The 27,475-nt window shown below is 37.3% G+C and overlaps 1 protein-coding gene across 1 annotated transcript in view; it reads left to right on the top strand.

Moving 5' to 3' along the window:
• Ar (androgen receptor) overlaps positions 1 to 27,475 on the top strand; it is a 173,377-nt gene that overhangs the window by 103,367 nt on the left and 42,535 nt on the right. Inside the window, exon 2 of the mRNA XM_006981175.4 lies at positions 289 to 440. Within this exon, the coding sequence (XP_006981237.1) occupies positions 289 to 440 (152 nt within the window). The remainder of the gene's footprint in view (positions 1 to 288; positions 441 to 27,475) is intronic.

Raw genomic sequence — 27,475 nt, 5'->3', positions numbered from 1 at the left:
CTGCCTTCTTCCTTCCTTTACAAATGCAGAGCCGGTGAGATTGGCTACTCCCTGAGAATTGGTTTAATCCCTTGGCAGGATCCAAAGTGCCCTTCCAATACCATGGGAAACCTTGCAAACACCGTGCTCAGGAAAAGTCTCAAAAAAGCTCTGCTTCACACTGATTGGCTGGAGCAATGCGTAGAATAATCATTGATATGTACAGGTTCTCAGAAAACCATAGACTTCCGATTGATTTCTGCCACCCACTGACATGTGCTGCTTTGTTTTGTGTGTGTGTCTTTTCAGTTTGGACAGTGCCAGGGAGCACGTTTTACCCATCGACTATTACTTTCCACCACAGAAGACCTGCCTGATCTGTGGCGATGAAGCGTCTGGCTGTCACTACGGCGCTCTCACTTGCGGCAGCTGCAAGGTCTTCTTCAAAAGAGCCGCTGAAGGTAAAACCGTCTTACCTACTTCCTGATATTTCTCTTTTTCTTCTGCCTCCTACATTAGCAAGGGCCCTGTCACTGAACCTATACTAAAGACACAAACGGTTGTATTTGCTGAGCTCCATTGACTGCCCTGGTTGTGCAAGCAATGTTGGTGATGAAGGTGGTCCCAGCTGGTGCTTGGTGTTCGGTGGATCCTAGGAATGAAAGCAAAATTAATGATTTGAAAAATTAAATTTTCTTTCTGCTTGTTTTCAAGTCTGCTGCATAGTGAGGAAAAAAATTGTCCTTATTAGAGAGGTTAGAATTCGAGAAACCTCAACTGAGTCTGCGGGCTGTTCTATGTAGTGAATACAAGACTGTTCCTTAGCAAAAGCTTCCTGGCTTTAACCCCAGAAAGGAAGTGTTCTCAGTGTTCGGCAGACCATCAGTGTCTGCACCTGCTCCCTCCTGCTTGCTGCCTCTTTGGGTCCTGTCTTTGCAATAACAACTCCAAGGTAGATAAAAACTCAGAGGAAAGCAACAGTTTTATTCTTTTCATCAGAGGACTGCCTTCAGGGCAGGACAGTTGGTCTGGAATCTCCAGACAAGTTGCATTTTATATCCGGCTGAGTGGGCTGAAACCTACTTGTTATCTGCATAGATTTCAGATGTTCCTAGCCTACATAATCTAGCAGAAACTCCCATTCTAGACCTTTAATTTAGTCTAGTAATCCCTCCCTCCTTGATCACCAAGACTTAAGCCTTCTATTCATACACTGTACTACCCTTCCTCTGTCTGGAACTCTTTTCTTAAATAGACACTGGGAAGCTGCCCCTAGATGCTCTAACTGTGGCACCAGACCCAATTTTAAGTACCAATTTGCCCCCCTGCCGTGGCTTCCCACAAAGGAAGAGCTTCCTGCCAATGAATTTTCCTTCCTTTTGCCTTGTCTGGAAGAGTTGAATTCTAAGTCAGAACCAAACAGAGAGCCTATCCTCATGCAAAAGAACCATTTGAAAAGAAATGCCTTTTCTGAGGACTCTACTGAGCACAACAGAAGCACCAGTGAATATTTGGCAACAAGAGAAAAGGTAGAAAGTAGGTGCCCTTACACTGCTCTCCCCACTGATAGCCATTCTTCATGATTTTAGTTGCAACATTTTAGTAGGTGGGAGAAATACATTCAAAACAGAAAGCTATCATTTTCTTTTCTTCCATTTCCCCAAAAGTGCAAGGAGGTGACTAGCATTTGGTATTACTAAAATGGGCTGCATGTTTTACCTTTACTCCCACATGGAGCATTGCTGCTGTTCATGATAGACTAGCATGAGATCCAAGGTCCTAGGGTATAAACATAGACATTTAGAAAGAGCTTTAAAGCAGTGCCTTCCTTTCTTAACCATACTGATGAAAAAAACAGCTATCAGAAAATGAAGTGAAAACATGTTCCAAGGACTTCAGATCACTCCAGCTTCTCCAGGAAAACACCTGTTTTCTAATACCCTGTCACAGACCACCCTGTTTTTACAGCAGGGAAAGAAGCAGAGTAGCATTCTGAAGCTACTATTGGCAACAGGCCTGGCACTAGAGTAGTAGCCATACCAGATGCAAAATGAGTTCAAGTGAGCAAATGAATAATCAGTAGATTATATCATGACCAGTGCCACTTTTGGGTCTTAGAAATCAAGGTGACTAAATGATTGCTTTTAGAAATCAGGAGAAAGATCATTATATTGTAAAAGTGAAGATCTTTCTCAGCCATACTATACTACCCTACATGGCAGTTTTCTGGAGAATTTAGAACTAAAAGAAGGTATAAGGGCAGCTGCCAGGGCTGCATGACAGGATCTCTACCATCCTATAGATTCTAGACTATTAGACAGCAGGAAAGAAAAGCAATGTGGGCTGGAGGGGATCATTCAATGTTTAGAACAGAGAAACCCAGCAAGGTCCTAAATTGATTCAGACCCTGGAGTCTTGGAAGTTCCTGAAACTCAGTAATATTTTATTTAATAAAATCAAGATCACCGATGGATATTTGTCTTGTTTTTACTTGCACAATATTATACAAGTTTATTTCACCATTTTTTCCATAACACAAATTAAATGCAGTGTAATTGCTTAAAGACCATAGTTTGCACATCAGAAGTTTATGCATGAAAAAGCATTCTGACTAGCGAATATGCTCCATGCAAAAATTCTAGCATGGGGCAAATTAGCTATTTTATTTTTATTTTTTACTATTTTTTGGAGTATCTCACACATGAGTACTGTGTTTGCATCATTTCCATTCCCCACTCTCCCCTCTTCTACTCCTCCGCAATCTCCCCCTCACTCCCTTTCAACTTCATGACTTTTTAATTATTGTAGCGCACTCATACACACATACACACACTGTCATCATACAAGCAGCCAAGGAATGGATGGAGATATATATGTATATGTGTGTGTGTATGTGTGTGTGTGTATGTATGTGTGTATCTGTGTATATGTGTATATGTATATGTATGTAGATATGTATATATATGTGTATGTATCTATGTATATGTATGTATCTCTCTCTCTCTCTGTGTGTGTGTGTGTGTGTGTGTGTGTGTGTGTGTGTGTGTGTGTAACCCCACTCAGTGTTGATCATATGGATATATATTTAAGAATGACCATTTTGGGGTAATAAAGTATATTGGCACATTTGTTTAATCCCAATACTTGGGACATAGAGGCAAGAGTATTCTAAGCCATTTTTATCTATATAGTGAATTCTGGAACAGCCAGTAAAGCTATGTAGAGAGACCCTGTCTCAAAAATACCAAAAAAAATGACCACTTTGGGTTGGATAATCTATCTCCCCACTCCATTTCCTCTTGTGTTCCTACTACTCCTCTTCAAATTCATGACTTTTTCCTCTTGAATTATTATTAACATATATACATGTATATAAATATGTATATAAATACATCTTGTTGAGTTAAATTAGTGTTGCTCATATATATATATATATATATATATATATATATAGCTAACCACTTGAGATTGGATAACCTATCAAGAAGCTAGTCTTTATAAATTGAATCTTTCTGTCTCAGCAACCATTAATTTATTTAGTGGTGTGGCTTTGTGAGATTTATACAATCTGCATTGATATGGCACCTGGTGTTGCCATTGTGCTGGTCTTGACTAAGCAACCATATTGTTGAGATTTCATGAATGTAAATTCCCTGTCAAATATAAAAGATGTTATCTCACAGAAGATGTCCTGCCCATGTGGCTTTTACTAATTTTGTACTCCCTCTTCTTCTGTACAAGAGCTGTGTTGTAGATGTGTCAACTGGGGCTGGGCATGCCAAGGTAAGTTGGTCTCTGCATTTTGACCAGTAGTGACTTTCTGTAATGATCTCACTCTACTACAAAAGAGGCCTTTTAAAAAAAAATGAGGAGTGAGAGTTACACTAATCAATGGGTAAATTAGAAATTATAATAGTTTATCAAAGAAGTAGGTTCTCCTCTAGGGTCCATAACCTCACCAGCCACAGATAACTAGCCAGGTTTGCAATACCAGGCATAAATTCCCTCCTAAGGGTTCCTTAAGTCCAGTTTGGTGGCTGTTGATTACCCCTCCCAAGATATGTGTCATCATTGCACCCTTGAGGATATCTTTCTGTTTTGGTCATTGTTGTCATTCAAAATCTTTACAGCTGGGGACGACTATTGATTGCTTTCCTCCCTTGGCATAGCTAGCTCCTTTGGATACTGAGAGTTACTTCTCAAGGAAGAAGCTTTCAGGTCACTACCAATTCAATTCTTCCAAGTCCTGTGTCCTGTGTATGTGGTGTCTTTAGCAATAGGGACCTACCTTCAACTTCTGGGAGGGAGCCAAGGGCAATGACAATAGCCTGTATTATTTTAAGAATCTTTTCAACTCTTCTGACAAACAACTCTAAGGAAGGGTTCTCATGCCTAGACTGAGGATTTTGTTAGATAGTCTATGGCACCTTTGGATGTCTTACAGAGCTGTGGAATGTACATAATCTAAGCTCTTTGGTTACTTTGGAATGTCGGCCCCAGGTTTCAGTTGAAAGATGTAAGAAAAGTATGTTATAGGTAAACAAAATAAGACTAAATTATTACTATTGCAGTACTCAGGAGGCTGAGGCTAGTGTATTTGTATGCTTGAGGTTGCTTGGTCTATACAGTGAGTTTTAGGCCAGCCAAGAATACCTAGTGAGGCCCTATTTCAAGAAGATATTACTGATGACAATTACCTTTGATGGTATTTCTTTTCCTACCTGGATAAGACAGGTGGCTTTAAGTTTACTAGGATCATTATCTCTATTGGAATGCAGGGGACTATATTATCACCCCAAAAGAACATTTATTGATTTTTCAATATTTTAATATGTATTTATACTGCCTATGTGAAGATGTTGAAATAAGGAATTCTACCTGCCTTGATAAGAGCAAGGTCATAAATATTTCTCTTCCTCATTCATTATCAGTTAACTCAGACTGAGTATTCAGCATGTTGACTATCACTTTATACACATTTTTCAAAGATCTCTGGGCTGGGCAAAGGTACAAGAGTTAAAAGCCAGGCATGTCAGACAAAAATTCATTTCTAGCTTTAGAGGTTCATAAAGTATGACTTTTTAAAGCTGTCACTGGTAAGGGACTCTCAACAGAGTTGATTGTAATCTGGCCAGGTTTTCTTGTTGGAAAGGAAGAGAAAGGTGAACCCCATATTTTCTCATTGCTGTTAATACTGAGGGGTAAATGAAAATAAGGCTGTGCAAGGAAGGCTCTATATAGTCTTGAAAGAATAGACCCTGTCCAGTTGAAGAGAGAGAAGAGGGATTCTATGAGCAAGGGACATCAAGATCATGATGGGGAAACCTACAGAGATAACCAAACCAAACTAGTGAGAACTCATGAAATTTAGACCAATAGCTGTGGAGCCTCCATGGGACTGAACTAGGCCCTCTGCTTAAGCAAGTTATGTAGCGTGGTCTGTTTAAGGGGGCCCCTGGCAGTAGAATAAGGATCCATCCCTGGCGCATGAGCTGGGTTTTTGGAGTCCACTTCCTATGGTGGGACAACTTACACAGCCTTGAGGCAGGGGGAGGGGCTTGGGCCTGCCTCAACTGAATGTACCAGGCTCTGCTGATTCCCCATGGGAGGCCTTGCCTTGTTGGAGGAGGGAATGGGGGAGGGAGAGGGGAGAAGGATGGGAAGGCAGGAGAAGGGAAGAGAGGGGGATCTGTGATTGGTATGTAAAATGAATAAAAAAATTCCAAAAATAAAATAACAGACCCTAGAAGGTAAAATCACCAATGGCTAATTAGGGAAAACAGTGAAACAGTAAAGGGCATGTGGGTTTGAAAGCAGGAGTGGGTATGTTTGGGGATGGTCTGTGAGTTTGAAATAGGCATGAAAAGAAAACGTGTTTGTCGGTGGATAAAGTAACTGTGAAAGTGAAAGCGAACGCACATTGAATACTTAAAAGACCAGGAAGTCAAAGAAAGCTTGTGCCTTTATATGGGGTTCAAAAGACTTAGTTGGATAGCCTTATATAAGAAATTTCCCCCTTGGGGCTTTAGTTTTCTGTTTGTAGAATAGATGTTTTTAGAAATGCCCTTCCAGGGGCTGAAAGCATGACTCAGTTGATAGGAGATTGTATTTCTTTTGCCAAAGACATGAATTCAGTTCCCAGCACACATGTCTGGTGGCTCACTCCTGCCTGTAACTCCAGCTCTAGGAGCTCCAGCACCTTCTTCTGGACTCCATGGCTACCTTCACTCATGTATAACTCCTCCCCCCACATGCATACATATACATAAGTGAAAATAAATAAGTTTTTCAATAAATAAACGTCTTCCCAGCTTAGAATTTTGTGACAACTCTACAATTTATAAACATCACTATTGTTTCAGCAAACACAGATGCATTTTATACCTGTATGTACTTGGAGTTTGACTTTCTAGCAGATGGTAAACTCTAGACCCGGATCAATAAAAACTCAATCTTCAAACAGGGCCAGAAAGAGCTGAGAGAGTGCCTGTGGAAAGGCTGGGTTAACATCCAGGACAGAGGTTCCCCTTTGTGACCATGGCTGACTAACTTCCTTTCTTTTCCATTTTCTCATGTGGAAAGTCAGGATATGAATCCCCATCTCTATTATCGTGTTTCAAAGAGGGTTAATTAATTCATTATGCACATTATGTACTTGAGAATTTACTATTTTTCAGACATTTTCTAGTAAAACATTTGAGACTGCACATCCATTTGTTTTGTACACATGGAGCACTGTTTGGTACACATCATAAAACTGAAACTGGAGTTTACATTCTGAACTCAAGGAATTACACCATCCTCACTGTTGTTTACAATAGGTCCCAATTTAGTTTCCTTGGCAAATTTTATATAAGTATGGCTTTGATTTTCTCTCTTGCCCCAGGTTTTTGTGAGAGAAGAAATATAAGTGAACCTTTATTGAACTCGTTCTGTCCTTTAAATCCACTTTCCCACCTCAACTCATGTGGAATTGAATGTTACCTCGTTTGGAGTTTTACAGCAAGTTTTTGGTGTATGATAGTGTCCACTTCACTCCCTGACTCTGAGTAATGTTTCCCAGGGGCAAATTAATTCAGCTAGAAACATCAGTTTGTAACAAAGACTTGATCAGGTATTACAGGCCAAAAAGGTGACTGATTCTGGCTTTGTGAGTCCCAGAAATATTCCTACAAAGCTCTGCTTCTCCTTTTATTTCTCCTTTTCTTAAATGTTACTGCCAGACATTAGATGAGAGGCAGATAAACTTTTTGTATAAAAGGACAGGTAATAAATAGTTTAAGCCTTGCAGGTAACATGGCCTCCATCTCAACTGTTCAGCATTGCCTTTGTAGACCTTACACAAACTAATGGGTGTAGCTGGATTCCAATAAAACTTTATGGGCACTAAAATTTGAACTTCATTTAATTTTCACATGCCATTAAGTATTCTTTTTCTTTTGGTGTTTTTAGACCAGTACAAAGGAGATTCTCAACTTTTACCCTGGATTTGGCTTGTGGATTGCAACTTGTTGACTCTTGCTTCTCCTGGTCTCTCTTGAACTTGCAAATGTGCAAAAGAAATTTGACACATTTCTAGCCTCCTTATACCTATGTAACAATCCAGAGTACATTATCTTTTAAAAGTTACTCCCAGTTGGCAAAATTGTATCGAATACTTAGTATGGTGGCTTCTTGTACTGTATTACTAAACAGGAGAAAAAATAAGTTTGAAATTCTAGAAGAGAGTATTTTTTTTAATGAGCTGTTAGCTCACTCCATCCTAAATGCTACTCAGAAGAAAAAATGAAAATTTTTACACATTTGTCTAAACTTTCATAATCTTTTGAATAACCATGAAAACGTGTGTGTGTATGTGTGTGTGTGTGTGTGTGTGTGTGTGTGTGTGTGTGTGTGTGTGTGTGTGTGTTTCAGTATATTCCCCAAATGGTTTACAGAAAGGGCTTTGGGAATTATCTGGTACCAAATATTATGGCTGAAGAACTAACTCACCAAAGTAGAGCCTGAGTGGCCATCTGAGTTATGAATCTGTCATATAATATTCTGTGATGGCCTGACTTCACAAATCTGGCTTAGTTTTGAGTTTCCCAATCATAAGACTAAACTACAGGTTTACAGAGTAAATAATGTCGCTCTGCTACCCAGTTTCTACTACGTCTCTATCAGTGCCAAATTTATGAGCTAAGCAAAGAATTTGCCACTGGTGCTTTGTAGTAACCTACATCTGCCTAGTTACAGAATGTTCATTTTTAGCAGATATTAACAAGAAATTGCCATAGTATTTATGCCATTATTTACATATCTGTAGTGTTTACATAACATTGCTAAAGTAAGATTCCTTGTGTCTATTACCTCCTTCTCTCATATCTAATTCCCTCATCCTTTGTCATCTTTTATGTGCTTATGCATATGCTATATACATAAGTTTGTTAAATCCCTCAGGAGGATCTCCTGGTGATTATCAAACATCATGTGGTTCATTTTCATAGATGGTTTCCATTGCAAGGTAAGTGTCTCTTCAGACATAGCATGTTAGTTATGTCTGTCTTCTTTGAGATCTAGTCCTATAACAAGAAACATACTGACCTTTAGATAACTAGCCTCTGCAGGAAGTCATAATGACTTTGTGATAATGAATATATGTGAACATTTTGAAGCCAGTTATTTGAGTGTTCATGTTCCCTCTCTGTCCATTTTTAGAAATGTAAGCGTTTTAAGCCTGCCAGAGAGACAAGTGAACTTTGTTAACTGAAAATCTATGAAAAAAAAAAACAAAGTTAAGGAATGGATAAGCTATGTGTGGTGGTGGCTCATGCCTGTGATCCCACTTTGCAGGAGGCAGAAGCAGGAAGGTTCCCACAATTTCAAGCAGCCTAGTGTGGGTTACATGTTAAGTTTCAGATCAACCTAGCCTATATAACAAAACACTAAGCAGAGAACTAGGAGAAGAATAGAATTCTTTCTAAAGTGGACAAGGAACAGATTTCTCATCCTTTCCTTTCCGTCTGTGCTGTGATTACTGAGGCCCTCTAGCGAAATCTTAGGAACTCCTGTCTAAACTAGTGTCTGTCTCTATGGAACACCTCATAAGAGTAGGCCCAGTTCTAAAACTACTCAGGCATACAGTCAGTAAGCGTTTGCAAAATACTTGTTATAGATAAGTAAAAGGTTTGAATACTCAAGCCATAAAGCCTGTTTTCTTCATTTGAGGAGCTGGAATTTGAATCTTGGTCTGCCTAGGCCAGAGTCAACATTCATTTTAACACAACAAAACTTCCCCCACAGACATTTAAATATATTGAACCAATGCAGAAAGTAATGTTATGTCTAAGGAAGCAAGCAACACAGCAGTGAGAAAGAACAAGATAATCTAGTAAAACTGAAAGAAGTTAGGAAAGACAAGACTATTGTGGAGAGAAAATGAAGAGCCATTAAGTAGTATGGGTATCACAAGGAAGATTGCTTTCCTAAGACAGTGCCCCAAAGCTGAAGCAGCTGGTATATCATCAGCAATTCTCTTTATTAGAAGGGACATATAGACCATCATCTTTCTACCATCTCCTACCCTTCAGAAGTTAGAGTTCTGCTCCTGGTGAAACCAAACTGGGTAAATGTTAAGTCATTCTTATCGTACAACCACAAAACAGGAAGCACAGTTTACCATCTGTGCTCATGTGAATTTTTGATCTTCATTACATAGCTAAGAGGAGAGCTCAGAGACAGGATGTATGTATATAATAGACACACGGGTCCTTGGCCCTTTCCTCTGAACTGTCCCAGGGGAACACACTGTAGAATTTTCCACTGGGCTAGGAACAAGAGAAATCCATTTTCCTCCTAATTTATGTCAGGAAACACAGAACATTTTCTTTTAGGAACCAAAAAAAAACATGGATAAAGTATTGATTTTTCTTTCTCATACTTTTTAAATTCTATTTTTCCTTCCTTTCTTGGGATATGTCATTATGTGAATGGACCTTGGTTTCACTGTGATATATGGATGAGGAGCTTTGAAACTGGGAACCTCTAACAGTTTGTTAAGTTAGACAACCACATTCCTACAGATCACAAACTGGCTCATTTATCTGCAGGTCAATTGATTCAGCCTCACGTTTGTTGTTGTTGTTGTTGTTGTTTTAATGATAATTCTTACAAGGTTTGTAGTGCTTAGCATCACAGCAATTTTCAATGTTATCCTATTAGACTTGAAGAAAATGAACTTAGAAATAAAAATAATCTAGTCAAACCATTACACTGTTGTGTGAAAGAGAAAACTAAGATCTACAAAGAGCAAGTGGCGTTTTCAGGTTTGTTTAACATATAATTAATGGCACTGATGTTTCTTGATTGAGATGCTCTCCTGTCTCACAGCTGCTCAGCAGAGATATGGAGATTGTTACTTTGGAATGCCCAGGAACTATGTGAGGCAGCCTAATAAGCATTCAGCACAGCTTCTAGCTCCTGGAAGGCATTTGGTATCTGTTAGCACCCTCTGCTTCAACCATCTTCCTATGTTTTTATTTATTCTTTAAGAATTTCATGCAGTATATTTTGTTCATATTATTTTCCCTCCCTCAACTCCTCCCAGATCCTTCCACATGGCTCTACTCACCCAACTTCATGTTCTTTCTTTCTCTTAAACAAACAAACAAAAACTGTGGAGTCCAATTTGTGTTGGCCAAATCCACCATCTTTTAAAAGCATCTTCTGTAACTGTAGGCATTCTTACATAACAAGAAAATGAGTGATGGTGATGATGGCCTATGGTAGGAGGGCTTTGTAAGGTATCTTTTGACATGACTGTCAATTTGTAGTAGATCTCCTTTGTGGATATATGAACTTTTTAGGGAGAAATTTCAATGCTTTCATATGATTATCAGAGGATGTATAACCCAGAGAAGATTTCAGAATCCTGGTCTAGATTTTAATAAGGACTTTATAAACACATAAGGTAGTATCCTAACAACAATGACATGCAACATATCTATTTGATGACTGATTTTTTTGCCATGTTCATTTACTCAGGAGTTCATCCTTCTGTAGTTGGGAATATATAAGGCACAAGTCTAAGAGACACAAGATAAAGACACAGACTATTTATTGGGTACTCAATACATTAGATGATCTGCAGACAGCAACACTGTAGTATTGTTATTGCTCCCAATTTAAAGCTCGGGGAGCAAAGGCACAGAAGAGTTAAGTAAGTTGTCCAGAATCATAGTTAGTGACTGTGAGGTGAACATGTCATATATTTATCATTACAACAGTGGGATCAGTACTGCCCTAGAATTAAGTACAAAATTATTTGTGTAGACAGAATATGAAAAAGAGTTAATTTTGCTTGTAGAATTTCAGATGCCACAAGGGAGGTAACAATTGATCTAGGTCCTTAAAATGATTCATAAGACTTGTCCAAGTACAATAAGGTAGTAAAATAACTTCAGAAGGAGGGGAAATACTGAACTAAGAATATGGTGTTATATCAGGGCAAGGCTTGTTTGGAGGAATATCGAGTCTGGAGGTCATTCTGTGGAATCTCACCAGATGCAGCAAGGTTCTTGAGAAGTTTTCACTTGGCCTTTTGTGCCTGGCTCCTTCCTCATAGCTGCCCCAGTTCAGTCTCTGGGCTTTTGGGAAACAGGCTCCTATCTTGGTAGAGAAAGAAAATGCAATGTAAGAGAACCAGATGGGGTTCTGGCTCTACCATTAACTTACATGTGGTCTTAGGTGTAATTTGTTTTCTTTTTCCACATCAATACTCTCATCTGACAAATAAATGGTTATACTGAATGGTCTTAAATATTTTAATATATATGAATCGATTTTTAAAACAGTAATTTTAAAAATTATTCTCTAAAATGTACATAGCTGTCTCAAATGTGTTCATGTCCAGTGATGTTCTTTTCCTGAAGCATCCTTGGGAAGTAGGCAGACTGAGTTCAATTTTTAGCTTTAAACTGGAATAAATACGTGGCCTTGAAGAAATTGCTTCATATCTCTGTGCCTCTGTGAAGTCAATAATATCCCATGAGGCTATTATAAGAATCAAATAATGTGTAACTACAGTTTCTATTTCCCAGTAAGTTTTAGTTCCTTCTTGTAGAATAAAATATTAATCATTAAGTTACAGACACTTAAGGTCTTCCTGGGCTAGACAGGAAACAAAGGTAGAATGTGGTAGCAGTGGTAATCCTTTGGATAAAGGAAATGGAGAATGAGTAAAATTCCCAGACAACTACTTGTCTTCTGTGTTGCTTAATTAGTGACCAGAAAAACCACCAGCATCTGTAGTAGAAACACTAAGATCACTCTCTTTGCCTTCATTCTTTGGTTCCCAGGACTTTATAAGTAACACTCCCCAACTTCTGCGAGTTCCCAGATTTTTGACTTTAAGGTATTTGTACTCTCTGTATATCTTTGACCCTGGAAGAATAAGTCTGGACTCCCTAGAATATCTAAATTTCAAACTACAGGCCAGGAGAAAAGCTAACAAAGGTCATAAATTATCCTACATATTATTTAGCCATTAGTTTCCCTTGTCCAGTAAGAGGCATGTCTGAGGCTAGATTCAATAGAAATCTGAGCCAGCACCTGTGCAAATAATTTTAAAGCTCCTTTTCCTGAAGCCGGATGAGTATTTTTTTTTTAAGTAAGCCAGATTATCTTTTATCTGAAGTGCCATCTCTTACATTCCTAGTGCTTTAGATCTCTTGGAGGTATGTGGATTAGTTACAGCAATATTGTTTTGATGGCCTTTTAAGCAGGATGGACACATTTCTTTCAAAAAGGATAATGCTTTGATATAACCTATGACTCTACTACATTTAAAATGAATCTTTAGTGATATACCACAATTCATACAGTTACTGTTGATTAGCTTTATATCTTGCTCTCTAGGATTCTTTTGGGAGATAAGCAAAGGGACACATGACACAAGAAAGAGGAAAAGAGACTGCAGAAGAGGCTACAAGTGAGGATTAAAAATAGCAAGAGGTAGTAGACATGAGGGAAAAAGAGGTTCTACTAAAATTCACTTTGTTCAAAACTGTCATAATAGTATCTAATATCTACATGCTAATTTTAAGAATTAAAAACTTGTAATCAGGATAAATTATGTGAGGAAAAAAATCTATTTTCAACACAAGGAAAAAATTCAAAATTCACAAAATCAGTAAAACGCAAACAACCAAACACAGCAAGCACATACCACATAAGTGCAGATATTACCTGGGTCAGTCATGGTGTGATCTTTTCCACTCCATGTGGCCTTGAGAACACAAAAGTAAGCTGATGTTTAGTACTCATGATTCACTAAACTCTGAAGCTGAACTTTAGAATACGAATAGAATTGACAGTTTATGTGTGCTACTTATGACTAAAACCCTCTAACATCCTACTATACTGCATAGTCTTTTCTCCCATATCATCCTGTGTAGATTCCTTGACTCGCCAGAGATTCCTCTATAGATCATATCATTTTAAAAGGTTGTCTTTGTTGCCTTTGTAGTTTGATAAGAATTGGGCAGAAAATTTATCAATAGATTTGTTGGGAGTATTACTTTAAGGTGTGTTACTTTTGTTTATGGTGCATTTGTTTAACTCTGTGAAGCTGTATTATTGTGCCTGCCTTAAACATCTGATAGTCTAACAAAGAGATGAACGGCCAATAGCAAGGCAGGAGAAAGGATAAGTGGGGCTGGCAGACAGAGAGAATACATAGGAGGAGAAATCTGGGTGGGGGGGGGAGAGCCAGACAAGGAGAAGGGCATCAGGGGCCAGCCAAGCAGCTACATAGCAAGCCACACAGTAAAAAAATAAAGAAATATATACAGGAATAGAAAAAGGAAAGCCCAGAGGCAAAAGATAGATGGGATAGTTTAAGAAAAGCTGGCTAGAAACAAGCCAAGCTAAGGCTAGTCAATTATACTTAAGAATAAGCTTCCATATGCGATTTGGGAGCTGGGTGACAGGCACCCCAAAAGAGCAAAAACAAACAACAACATAGATTTTTACTCTATAGGCACAAAGACAATGTAAGAAACAAATGTTTTGGAAATGTGGAATGATTTTATTGCCAAACTTTTGAGCCCTATGTAGATGTTATAATATTCAACTACTTGGGAACCCCCTGGATATGGCACTAAAAGATTTAATCTGAAATTAATACCAATGTCATATGATTTATGATGATTTTAAAGGGCATTTTATACACCCAACCCTCCAAATACAAAATTTACCAACATAGGCCACTGTAGAATATCAGTGGTTTACTCTTATGATGGAATGACTGACTGGGAACTGTGGCTTCATGACACTGCTCAGGATTACAGGAGAATATCTCCCTCATTCCATGGTGTAATTTTTTCCCCTGTAAAATGGGAACAATGGTGATCACCTCCAGAGAAGTTACAAGGACAATATGAAATAAGGTGAAATCTCCTAGCAGAGTGCTAGAATTTTGAAAATAAATTGAACCAAACTGTTAGCAATGTCTCCTAGTATAAGAAGGAAAAATCAGTCCGTCATCGAATGGTAGCATTTTCTAGGTCCCCAATGATGCCACTATAGAGATATTAGTATGAATTAAATAACTCACATGTTGCTCTTTACATAGATAGCAATCAACTTCAGACATGACCTGATTTATAGGTGAGTCTATTTAAATATATCAATAACTAAGGAAGGTAGGCTGAAGGCTATGAAAAAGTAGGCAGCATAGAGACTTCTGGCATCTAAGCCTTTGGCTCCATCTAAATGGAATGCTGGGCATCTTAGATTCCCATGTCAGAGAAGACAGGGTAGAGGTGAATATATTTCACTCTCTTTTTTTCTTTTGTTTTGTTTTCATCAAGCATGTTTATGTCCTGTGTAGGCCTAGAGATGAATGTAAACCAACTCCATTCTCAGGTATTTCTGGTCTATTTGGGTATATTTTCCAAACTTTGCTGCAGATTTAACATTTCACAAAGTATCTAACCACTGCAAAGACAATATTATGGGGTATCTAAGATAGAGATACTATTGCTGTAATGAAACACACCATAACCAGTGCAAAATGGGGAGGAAAGGGTATATTGGGGTTGTATTTCTACACTGCTGTTCATCACAAAATGGAAGTCAGGACAGGAACTCAAACAGCGCATAAAATGGGAGGCAGGAATTGATGCAGAGAACATAGAGAGGTGCTGCTTACTAACTTATTTCTCTTGCTCAGCCTTCTCTTTTACAGAACCCAGGACCACCAGTCCAGGGATGGCACCACCCACAATGGGCTGTACCCCCAACCCCATCAGTCACTAAATAAGAAAATACTCTATAGTCTTGTCTACAGCATGATCTTAGGGAGGCATTTTCTCAATTGAGGTTCCCTCATCCTGGATGACTTTAGCATGTGTCAAGTTAACTATCCAGCATAGGTATGGGGAATGAGAGAGAGAAGTATATGCCCCCTTTTCTCCAGGACCAGAGATAACCCTGAATGAGACTCATCAGAAGATCTGTAAACTTTAACAGCAAGGCACAATGATATTAATTACAAAACTTAAAACTATTGCATCTTTTATCTGTATTAGGCACTGTACTAAGAGATCACTTAATCCTCACAATGGTCCCAGGGGATAATATTGTTACAACTCTATTATACAAATGAGAAAATGGAGTCACAGAGGACTAAGGGTACAGGAAGGCACCCAATTCATGGAATTCCAGCAAGCATCATGCACCTGTTATATGGAATGCCTTGTGCTGGATGCTGGAAAAAGATGACTAAAGTGTGGTTTCAGTTCAGTGAGAGCAGCAGACAGCAAATGGTGAAGCAAGTATATTCCAGGCATTCTGCCTGATAGTGAGAACTCAATAATGAATGATACAGAGTCCTCCTCACAAATATCTCTTAAGATTATCACCACTGTAATAATTTTACTTAGAGAGATAAGTATAACAACTGATTTATATCAGAGGCCCCAAAGAAAAAGTGTTATAAAGCTATAGAGCAACTAATTTAGATCAAAACCCAAAGAGAGAGCATTTTGCAATTTTATTTCAGTTTATTTGATAGTTCTTCTTTTTGCTCTATCTTTAAATTAATGTGATTGGCAGGATATTGCAAGAGATAACTGTAAAAGATAGTTAAACTATACCTTTATCCCAATGCATGCCAACACTGTCCCTATTCCTTACATGGACCTGTACAAGCTATCTCTCCTGCCTCAAGTGTATCCCCCCATGTCTATTTCATTAGGTACGGTCACTCTTCCAGGCCCCACTCAAGGCCTTCTTTTTAAAAAATGCTGTACCCCATTGAAAGCTACCATGCGCTCTTTAATATTCACACAGTATGCCATGGGTGTGTCTCTCTTGTGGTTTTTACCACTTCCTGCTATAATCTTCTAGTAATGTACTTGCTGATCCTTCCCCTCCACTAGTCTGAGCTGTATGGTAGAATGTTCAGTTTTCTGAAATCATGATTTTCTTTCAAATGCATCACAAACTCTTGAGTGCACTGGGCCCGGTGGACTTCACTTTTCTATATTATGTAAATGAAATTGCATCATATGACTACAAATTTACACTTTCTACCACTGTAGCACAGCTAACAAAAATTGTCTTCATTTCTTCTACATCTGTCTCTCACACAAGCTTAATTTCTACAATTATTGCTTTGTTTTGCTTTACCCAGGACTTTATTCTCAGATACTCGACGTTTCTCCATGAACTTAGGTTATATTGATAAATGCTCCATTTTTCTTTTTCAACATTTCCTTTGAATTCATTTCTACTAGTGGAAATTCAGGATCATATTTAAATCAGACAAATGCTTACAAAAAACAGGATTAGAGGTGGAAGTATATAATCAGATATTATGATTTAGGAATTAGAACAGATTTTAAGAATTAGAAAATTCTAGAAATTACTTGATGCCCATGATTTGTCTGCTTCTGAAACTCCTATCACTTGTAGAGTTATTTAGGAAAGCTTTCCCTCTTGGAATACATTCATTAATAAATAATATCAAAAACTGGATTTTTAGAGACTGGAGGAGAGTCTCCAAATTTGGAAGGGATGGAAGGAGTTTAAGACAGGTTCTGAGTAGAAGATGTTTATGAGGAATAGGGAGGTATAAGTAGAACATCAAAGTGGAAACCTCTGGAGCCTGGAATAAAATGGGAACCCTGAGCACTTGATAAAAGAGTACAAGAAGAGGGAAGTAGAGGAAAGGGTTATGGAGAGAGACAGATGTGTTTTAACTTGAGAATTTTATGCTTGTTTGTGAGCGTAGCAGAAACAATGTGATTTGCTTTAAACAAAACAGATAACTGTGTTCTCAGTAAACAAGAGTTAGGTGGGTTTTTGGTTTTGGTTTTAGTTAGCCTCAGAGTGACCAAGCCCTGAGCTTCATTCTGGTCAAGGTAATCTAGGTTGGGATATCAGAACATAATGGGAAATTTGAAAATTAGAAAAAGAGTAGAAGCAAGAGAATTGAGGACAGCATGGCAGACTCAGCAGGTACAAATCAGTTCATGCAAGTCACCAGACTGTATCATGACTACCTCTGTGGGACAAGGGCCCTGCCACAGAAGGGCAGGCTCTTAGGAATGTGTTGCGAATTGGAGACAGACAGAAGGCTATGTTTATCAAGTGTTTGGCATCATTGGTATGTTGGAGACTGTAGTTTCCAAACATTCAGGTCTGCTTCTCTGTGTAGAGACTAAAATCTATTAGAGAAATGAAAATTACAACATGGAAAAAATAGGACTAATTTTGTTAACACAGAGAAGGACTAAGAGTTTGCAGATTTCCTTCTCATTGAGACTCCTTTTGTTTTATTTCACTCTAGTGCCTACTGCCAAAACCTACTTTTATCCCAGTTGTGAGACAGAAACTGTTTCCACTTCCTCCTCATATAAGTCCAACAGACCAAAGTATAATTCCACCAATGTTCATCTTAGATAACCAATGAGTTCATCAGGCTTAACTAGAAAACATGGGAGTCAATTACAGGAACATGGTGAAACTCAAAGCTTCTTCAATGGAAAGTCTTCACTCAGCATGCATTATGGCTTCCCATAGCAGCATAAATGGTGCCCACCACTACCATTTCATTTAACCTTACCAAGGCTATATCATCTAGCACTTGCCAACACCCTGAGGGAGCATGCAGTTATGACACAATTGTACGCAAACAGCTTTTCAGAATGGCTGAAATCTCAGATGAAGGTCAAATGATATTCTCTGCACAAGCAGTTTGCAACCTGTGGGTAGTAACCCCTATGGGGGTCAAACGACCTTTTCACAGGGACCACCTAAGACCATCCTGCATATCAGATATTTACATTATGATTCATAACAGTAGCAAATTATAGTTATGAAGTAACAAGGGAAATAAGTTTATGGTTGAAGATCACCACAACATGAGGAAATGTATTAAAGGATCACAGCTTTAGGAAGGTTAAGAACCACTGCTCTATTCCCTCCTCCGCTGAGAGAAGAGAATACCACAATCAACAGATACCATCTTGATGAACTCTTAGAAGGAGGCACAACTGGTCTGATTATTTTTCTTACAAGATCACATTCTCTAACATTACCCATCTCTATCTTTAGTATATAAATATTGGCCACATTCTCTAGATTATCAGAACACAATATAAATTAGCTCATTCTTAAAATTTTCCATTAATATGTTAGTGAGAGAGAACAAAATATATAAAAACACACTATAGGAAATAAAATTGGGTTTCTGTTCCTTAGAAACTCAGCTAGAAAAAGGAGGAGCTTTATTGGGGTATTGGATGCCTTCTTAAAAAATGAATCACTTTTAACAATGTCAAATTGGACAAGTTTTCATTTGGTAAGCTTTCATACCTGGTTTTTAACAAATTCACTATGTTCTTATGCAATCACTGGGAAATGCCAATAATATACACATGTACCTAGTAAAAGGAGGTCACTTTCTAAAGGATCCCCCTTTGTAGTGTGTGAATGTTTAACATTCTTGTTGCTAGTAACCTAAGTTAATGACCTAATGTTTTCTTGCAAAAGAGCTTGACTGATTATATAGCCTCACATTAACCCTAAGTATCTAGGAAATAAACTCTAGGCTTTGCTGACTCACTCTAGGGAACATATACAGAGAATGGATCCTTAAGCTATCCCCTGAGTAGCTTCAGAGATTTTTAAGCAGTAAAGATGTAGTTGAAGGAAGGGACACTAGAAGTCAGGAAATACACCCATTCAATTAACATCTCTCAGTTTTAGTTTTACCATATGAAAAATGGAAATAACATATTGCCATGTAAATGTGAGTGCTTCTAGGAGGTCACTTTGCCATTGTACAGGAAAATTATGCCTATTTTAAAATAAATACACACTTGTCTCTACCCTCTCTGCAAAGAGTTGCTTTTGATGAAATAGCTTTACTTGCAATTCATTCCACTGTTTTCTCTGCACACAGCTTATTAGCACATAAAGCACACTTCTTTCACTCTTCACAATAATGACTTTGTCTTTGAAGTACCTCCAAGACTCTTAAATCTGTGTATCCCCCTTCAAAAAATAATATACTACAAAGATAACTTCAACTAGAGTGATGCGTCCAACCATATTTGTATAATACAGAGTAGATAACTGATTGTATTATAGATATAATTATTGTCTCCCAGCAAATAAGTCAGGGTCAGAAATGGCTGAGGAACCATGGAGGGAGGATTCCTTTCTATCACAGCTCAGCTTTGGATCTTAGTTACAAAGTCACTAGAAGCCTGTACAGATAAATTACAGAATTTATGGTGAGAGCAAACCTTTCTACAAAATAAAGCCTTTGTTTCATTGTCTGGTGTTTCTTAATCTCAAGCAAAGAATGTCATTTGGCATTCTGCAATGTCATATTCTCAAGTTGTGCACAATTGTGGCTATAGTGGTGATCTTATTGGGATGAGTTTATTTATTCCAACTTATACATAGTATAAGTATATATACTCCTTAAGAAGTATGTCTATTTTGCCTTTGTTGTGTCTGTTTTGAATTCATGGACAAAAACTCCTACTTGGAAGACATATGTAACTTAGGAAATTATTTCTAAAGTCCTTTTCTTTCTTTACTCCTAATGCCTAAACTGGCAGGGCCAGTAGTGGTTGTGTTCTGCTGACAATGAGGTGACAGCACGCTGATCTTTGTTCACTAGCTTTCCCTTGACATGACTGATTCACAGTTTGGGAGACTAAAAAGCAGAATTCTACCTAGTGGACTAAGATATATGGACAGGGTTCCAGTCAGCAGTTATCTGGGTGGTCAGCCTTAGATTTTATAAAACAATGGAGCTGTTTCTGTTGATTGCTTTTGCTCCAGAAAGATGCTGCTTTTATTTGGTAGAATATTAAAACTGAATGAATCTGTCAGAACCTGGGTGTTTCCCTTACAAGCATGCTAAAAACATGGACATGAACCAATCAAAGACCAGTCAGTCATTAATCAAATAGGATTTACTGACAAATTTTCAAAATGCTAGCCAGGAGGTAACAGAAGAATATCTATTACATTGTGTCCTACACATCTGAATGGGAGAAAGAACCATTCTTTTCAATTTACAATGACCTATATGACTTCATATACTGCTGGGCATTGTCACATGGCAATATCAAAGATAATGATTGAAAGGTGGACAGGGGCCAGGGAAAGAAGGATTGAATCATGGATATAGCCTCTCTCAGGGATCCATTTTGAAATACTGGGATTGAAGTTTCAAAAGGCTGTTTTGAATTCCCACCCAGTGGCACTGCAGATAATAGCATCTCGATGTCACCAGAGGTGATAGAATGGGTAATAGAATGAAATGAATGAGATGAGAAATCGTGAAGAGTTGAGTTCATTTTTATTTTGCGAAGAGCCTACTTTAAGGACCATGGCAAAGTAAAGGCACTATTAGACAAAAGAACACTGCCCACTGAACTCTAGGCAGGTCTCAGAGGCTCTTTGGACTTTTGCTTTTGTCTCCACAAAGGCATTAATGAGATTTGCTTTTTCTACTTCATGGTTATGCTGTAAGATGATGCATGGCAACATATCTTAAAAATGTATGAATGCCTAGCATAGCCTCAAAGACTTCTGTGTGCTTTTACATTAGGCCAATTATGCTACAATTTACAAAGTTCTTTTTATTTCTTTTTCAGATTTCTCTTCCTCAGAATTACTGGCACCAAAAAAGCACTCTAGGATTTTTTTGGAGATGTATTCTACATGCCACATTATTCACTCTTTTAAAGTGTACAATTTTGTGGCTTTTAGTGTATTCAAGAAGTTTTACAAACATCACCACTATCTAATTCCAGATGGTTTTCATTACCTCAAAAAGAAATGCTGTACTCATTAGCGCTTACTCCTCATTCCCCTCCTCCCAGCCGCTGGCAGGCAATACTTTACTTTCTGTATCTGTAAATTTGTCAGCTCTGGAAATTTCATATAAATGAAACAATATAATATGTGGTCTCTCTATTTAGATTCAGCATAGTGAGCATATTTTGCAAGTTTTATCTACATTATAGCATGTAGCAGTTCTTCAGACATTTCTCTGGCTAACTAATATTCCATGTATGGATATACCACTTTTGCTTACCTATTCATTGGTAGGTGAATATTTGATGTTTCTACTATTCCTTTCTTAATGAATAAATTTCAATGTGTATTCATGAACAGGTTTTTTTGTGCTCATATATGTTTTCATTCACTTGTGTTTATGCCTGCGGATAAATTTGAAGCCCATATGGTACATTTACATGTAACTTTTTGAGAAACTGACAAATGATTTTCTTCAGTGACTCACTCTATCACATTTCTTACTAGTAGTGTATCAGGTTCTAATTTCTACGTATCATTTCCAACACAAATTATTATTCATTTCTACCCTTATTATGCTAATCTCATCCTATCCTAGTGATAGAATTCCATGGTGTCTTAAACTGTGCATTCCTCATGTTCTTTTTAACCATTTATATATCTTCTTTGGATAAATAACTACTCATGTTCATTACTCATATTTTAATTAGGCCATTTTTCTTATTGGGTTGTATGTATGTTTTCTGACTTATTGACAAAATCTTTGATCAGATATGAGATTTCCAAAAAAAATAATTCTATTCTCTAAGCCAAAGAAAATTTTCTTTAATTCATATAAAATCAAATGCCTCTCTTGTCTTTTTATCTTTGGTATTTTGTTGACATATCTAAAACTATTGCTTAATCAAGTTCATAGGTATTTATCTCTGTTTTCTTTGAGAATCATAGAATCAAATACCTTCAGCTGTTAAATCTGGTACTGTGCTTCATTTTCCTAAATTATTACAAATGACGAACTGTAGGGGTCCTAATTCATTCTTCTGCTTATAGACATCCTGCTGCCCTATTAACATTTTCTGAAAAGAATATTATTTCTCCAAAGAATTTCTTCATATCCTTGTGAAATAAACTATTGATCATAAGTGTATTATGGTGGTATTTTATTTGTACTGAAATGTGATTTTAATTGTATGTTAATAAATAAAGTTGCCTGGGGGTCAGAGCTATTAGCAAGCCATAGGAAAGCAGGGCAGTGGTGGCGTACACTTATAATCCCAGCACTTGGTAGGCAGAGATAGGTAAGACTCTGTGTGTTCAGGGATACAGCCAGCATTGGAGACACATGCCTTTAAGACCTGGAGGGCTGTACATACAGGCAGTGATGAAGCAGTCATGTGTTTGGGTTTACAACCAATGAGAAGGCAGAACAGAAAAACTATATCAAGACAAACATACAGGAAGTAGGTCTCTTTTGGAGAGGTAGGACCACTGCAGGAGGAAGGGTAAGGTTTTAGCTCTGAGCTCTGACCTCTTGGCTTTCTCTTTTACATTTGTTCTGTGTTTCTTATTTAATAAGATGGTTGGTTACATCTACATTTGGCACCCAAAGTGGGGCAAGAGTTTCTACCTAAAACCTGAGCTAAAAACAGCTTCCTAATTATCTCTCTCAAATGAGCGGCAGCTTGCCGGTTTGAGCTTTGTCCTGACTGTGGACAAGGCAGGAAAACTCTAGCTACAGTGTATGACCTTACATGTAGATTCTCAGATATATTCCACTGAAACATACTCTGGTTTTTTGTTTGTTTGTTTGTTTGTTTGTTTGTTTTTGCAGATACCACATTCTAGTTATTGTACCTTTATAGTGAGGTTTGAAGTTAAGAAGTCCAATTCCCTCTAAACTTGTCCTTCAATTAAAAATGATTATGGCACTTTGGAAATCATTGAATTTACATACAAATTTAAATTTTCTTTTGCCAATTTTGAGGGAAATTGAAGCTTTTTCTTTTTGAGATTACATGGGATCTATAGAACAATTTGATAATAATTGCCACATTAACAATCTAAAGTTTTCAATTTCAGTAACATCAGATTTCTTTCATTTGTGTATTATTTAAATTATTGAATTTTGTAGTTTTAAATATATTGCTCTTGCATTTCTTGTGTCAATTTCTTTTTTTTTTTTTTTTTTTTTTTTTTGGTTTTTCGAGACAGGGTTTCTCTGTGTAGCTTTGCGCCTTTCCTGGAACTCGCTTTGGAGACCAGGCTGGCCTCGAACTCACAGAGATCCGCCTATCTCTGCCTCCCGAGTGCTGGGATTAAAGGTGTGAGCCACCACCGCCCGGCTGTCAATTTCATTTTAAAAGTATTTTATATTTTTGAAGCTATTGTAAATAAATATGTTCTTCATTCCATTTTTAATTATTATTATGTTATATAACAGCACTTGCTATTTGTATATAGACCTAATAGTATATAACAATCTACAAAATGTGTCTACTAGACTTAATAGTTATTTTGTGTGCTTTTATTTTTTTTCTTGGTATAAGTTAATGTCATTTGTGAGTACAAATAATTTTACTTCTTCCTTTCCAACATAGCTATATTTTATTGCATTCTCTTGAATCATTGCACTGTCTTTGACATCTACTACAATACTGAACAGTAATGAAGACAGAAATCGTTCTGTTGATCCTGATATGAAGAAGACAGCATTTTATTTATCCATAAACATATGATTAGTATTAGAACTTTTAAAGATTTTAATTCTTTGAGAATTTTATATCCTGAAATGTTCTCCCTACCCATTCTTCTGGAAGTTTCAGAGTTTTAGCGCTACCATTTAGATCTTTGAATACATTTGGAGTTGATTTCTATTCAAGGTGAGAGAGAGGAATCTAGTTTTATTCTAATACTTGTAGATATCCATTTTTTCTCAACAGTGTTTGGTAAAGATGCTGTCTTTTCTCCAATGTATGTTTTTGGAATTTTTTCAAGCTTAAGATGGTTTAAAATGCATGGGATCATATCTGGGTCCTTGATTCTATTTTCTTGATCAATGTCACTTTTTTCCCTTCCCTTCATGCTGTTTTACTACTGTGGCTCTCTAGTATGAGGTAAAATCATGCATGGTGATAACTCCAGCCATGTTTTTATTATTCAGTACTGTTTGGGCTATCTGGGGTCTTTTATGATTCTATATGCATTTTAAGATTCTTGTCACAATTTCTGTAAAGAACTGTCTTAGTATTGTGAATTGGTAGATTGCTTTGGTTAGGATGGCCATTTTCATAATACTAGTTCTACCTGTCCATGAGTTTGGGAGGTCTTTCCACCTTTGGGTGCCTTCTTCAATGTCTGTCTTTAGTGTCTAAAATTTTTCACTGTGAAAGTCTTTCACAACTTTCACTAGATTAATTCCAAGATTTTTCAAGGCTATTGTAGATAGGAGAGTTTCCCTGATTTCTTTCTTGGTATGTTAATCATTGCTATATAGAGAGAGTACCTGATTTTTTAATGTTAATTTGGTGTCCTTCTATTTTAATTAATGCATTTTTTCAGCTTTAGGAGATTTCTGGTGAAGTCCCTCAGCTCTTTTATGAGAAGAATCATATCACCTTCACATAAGGATATTTGGACTTTTTCCTTTTCCATTTCATCTTTATTTTCTCTTGACTTACTGTTCTAGCTAAGACTTCAAGCATTATGTTGAACACGAGCAGAGAAAGTAGACATTGTTTGTGATTTTAGTAGAAATTCTTCAAGTTTTTCTCTACTTAGCATGTTGTTGGCTGTAGGCTTGCTGTTTATCACATTTATTATGTTGAGCTATGTCTCTTGTGTCCCTAGATTCTACAGGCCTTTTATTTTATCACAAAGAGATATTTGATTTTGTCAATGACATTTTCTGGTTTCTGTCATTTAATCTATTTATGCAGTGGATTATAATCATTGTTTTACATATGCAAATCATCCCTACATCTCTGCGATAAAGTTGACTTAATCATGAATTATATTTTTTATGTAATCTTGAATTCTATTGGGTAGTTATACATTGACAGATTTTGTCTATGTTCATAAGGGAGATTGGCCTATGTTCTAGTTAGTTTTTCTATTCCTCTGATAAAACAGCATGAAGAAAAGAAATTTGGAGAGTCATGAGTTTATTTCACCTTACAGCTTACAGTACATAATGAAGGGAAGTCAGCAAAGGAACTCAAGACAGGAATCTGGAAGCAGAAGTTGAAGGAGAGGTGGTAGAGGAATGTGGCTTACTCTTCATGGCTTGCACAGCCTGCTTTCTTATAGAACTCAGGACAACCAGTCCAGTGGTGGCACCTAAAACAGTGACCTGGGAACTCCCATGTCAATCATCAATCAAGGAAATGTACCATAGGCTTGCCTACAGTCAGTCTGATGGAGGCATTTTCTCAATCGAGATTCCTTTTCCCGGATAATGCTTGCTTGTGTAAAGTTGAAAAAATTAACAGGAATAATTGACTCCTTGTCAACTTGACACACTAATACATTGCTATCAAACCATAACATCTCTCTTCTTTATCGTCACAATCTTATATAGATATTAGTATCACAATATTTAGTCCCACAGTCTTTAAAAGTTTAATCTCTTTAAACTATCCAAAGTCTCTCTAAAAAATCCAAAGTTTCGCCGGGCGGTGGTGGCGCACGCCTTTAATCCCAGCACTCAGGAGGCAGAGCCAGGCAGATCTCTGTGAGTTCGAGGCCAGCCTGGGCTACCAAGTGAGTTCCAGGAAAGGCGCAAAGCTACACAGAGAAACCCTGTCTCGAAAAACCAAAAAAAAAAAAAAAAAAAAAAAAATCCAAAGTTTCTCTAAAACATTTAAGTCTATTAAATGTGGGCTACTAAAAAATAAAAAAAAAATAGCTTACATACTTCTTGTTCTAAGAACAACAAATCAGAGCCAAAAGAAATTTGGAGAGGAGTTTTTTTCACCTTATAGCTTACAGTCTGTTATGAATGGAAGTCAGCAAAGGATCCAAGGCCATGAAGGAATCATGATTACTGGCTTGCTTCTCGTGTTTCACTTAGCTTGCCTCCAGTTGCCCCTCCTATGCCAATTAATCGATGAAATGCACTACTGACTTGCCTATAGTCCATCTGATGGAGGCATTTTCCCAACTGAGGTCCCTCTTCCTAAATAATTCTAGCCGTATCATGTTGACAAAGAAAAACTAACCAGGACATCTTATAATTAATGTTGTACGTTAAATCTTTGGTTTGGGGATCAGGGTAGTACTGGCACCATATAAACAATTTGTTTTTCTGTTTTATGGAATAAGTTGGGAAGTTTTGGCATTAGTTCTACTTTTAAGAGCTGAAAGCATTCTGTGATGAATCCATCAGCCCTGAGGTTTTTATAGTCAGGAGATTTTTTTGCGTCTATCTCATTTATTGATATGAGTCTGTTTAAATTATTTACCTCATTTGATTTAAATTTGGTAGGTCAGATACATTTGGAATTCATTCATTTCTTTTAGATCTCCCAGTTTAGTGTTCTCATGATTCTCTGAATTTCCTCATTTTTTATCTCTCCTTTTTTTAATCTCTAATTTTATTGCTTTGGGTTATTATTTAGTGATATCTTAATTTTTTTGATCAAGGCACTTAGTGATATGAACTTTCATTTTATAACTGCCTTCATTGTACCCCATTGATTTTGGAATGCTGAGCTTTAATATTTGTTCAGTTCTTAGAGTTTATAAATTGTTTTGTGATTTGTTCTTGACCCCTTTCTCATCCAGTAGAAAGTTGCTTAGTTTCTATGAATTTCCTCCAGTGGCCCCTCCTCTGCCAATCATTTCTCTAGTTTCTATTATTATTGATATCCAGTTTTATCCCACTGTGATCAGAATGTAGGATATTATTTCAGCTTTCCTGTATTTGTTGAAATTTAGTTTCTTTCCTGATGTGTGATCAATTTTGCAGAAAGTTCTATAGGCTGTTGAGTATGATGTGTTTCCTTTAGTGTTGATGAGCAATGTTCTGTAGAATAATTTGTTAGGTTCATTTGATTTATAGGGTTATTTAACTACAGTTTTTCTCTGTTCATCTTTTACCCAGATAATCTGCCTATTGGTGACAATGGGGTATTGAAGTCATACACTATCACTGTGCTGGGGTTAATCT

The sequence above is a fragment of the Peromyscus maniculatus genome, chromosome X (assembly GCF_049852395.1).
Source record: "Peromyscus maniculatus bairdii isolate BWxNUB_F1_BW_parent chromosome X, HU_Pman_BW_mat_3.1, whole genome shotgun sequence".
Lineage (NCBI taxonomy): Eukaryota > Metazoa > Chordata > Mammalia > Rodentia > Cricetidae > Peromyscus > Peromyscus maniculatus.
The sequence above is the reverse complement of the archived record's forward strand: the minus strand, read 5'-3'. Positions and strand labels throughout refer to the sequence as shown.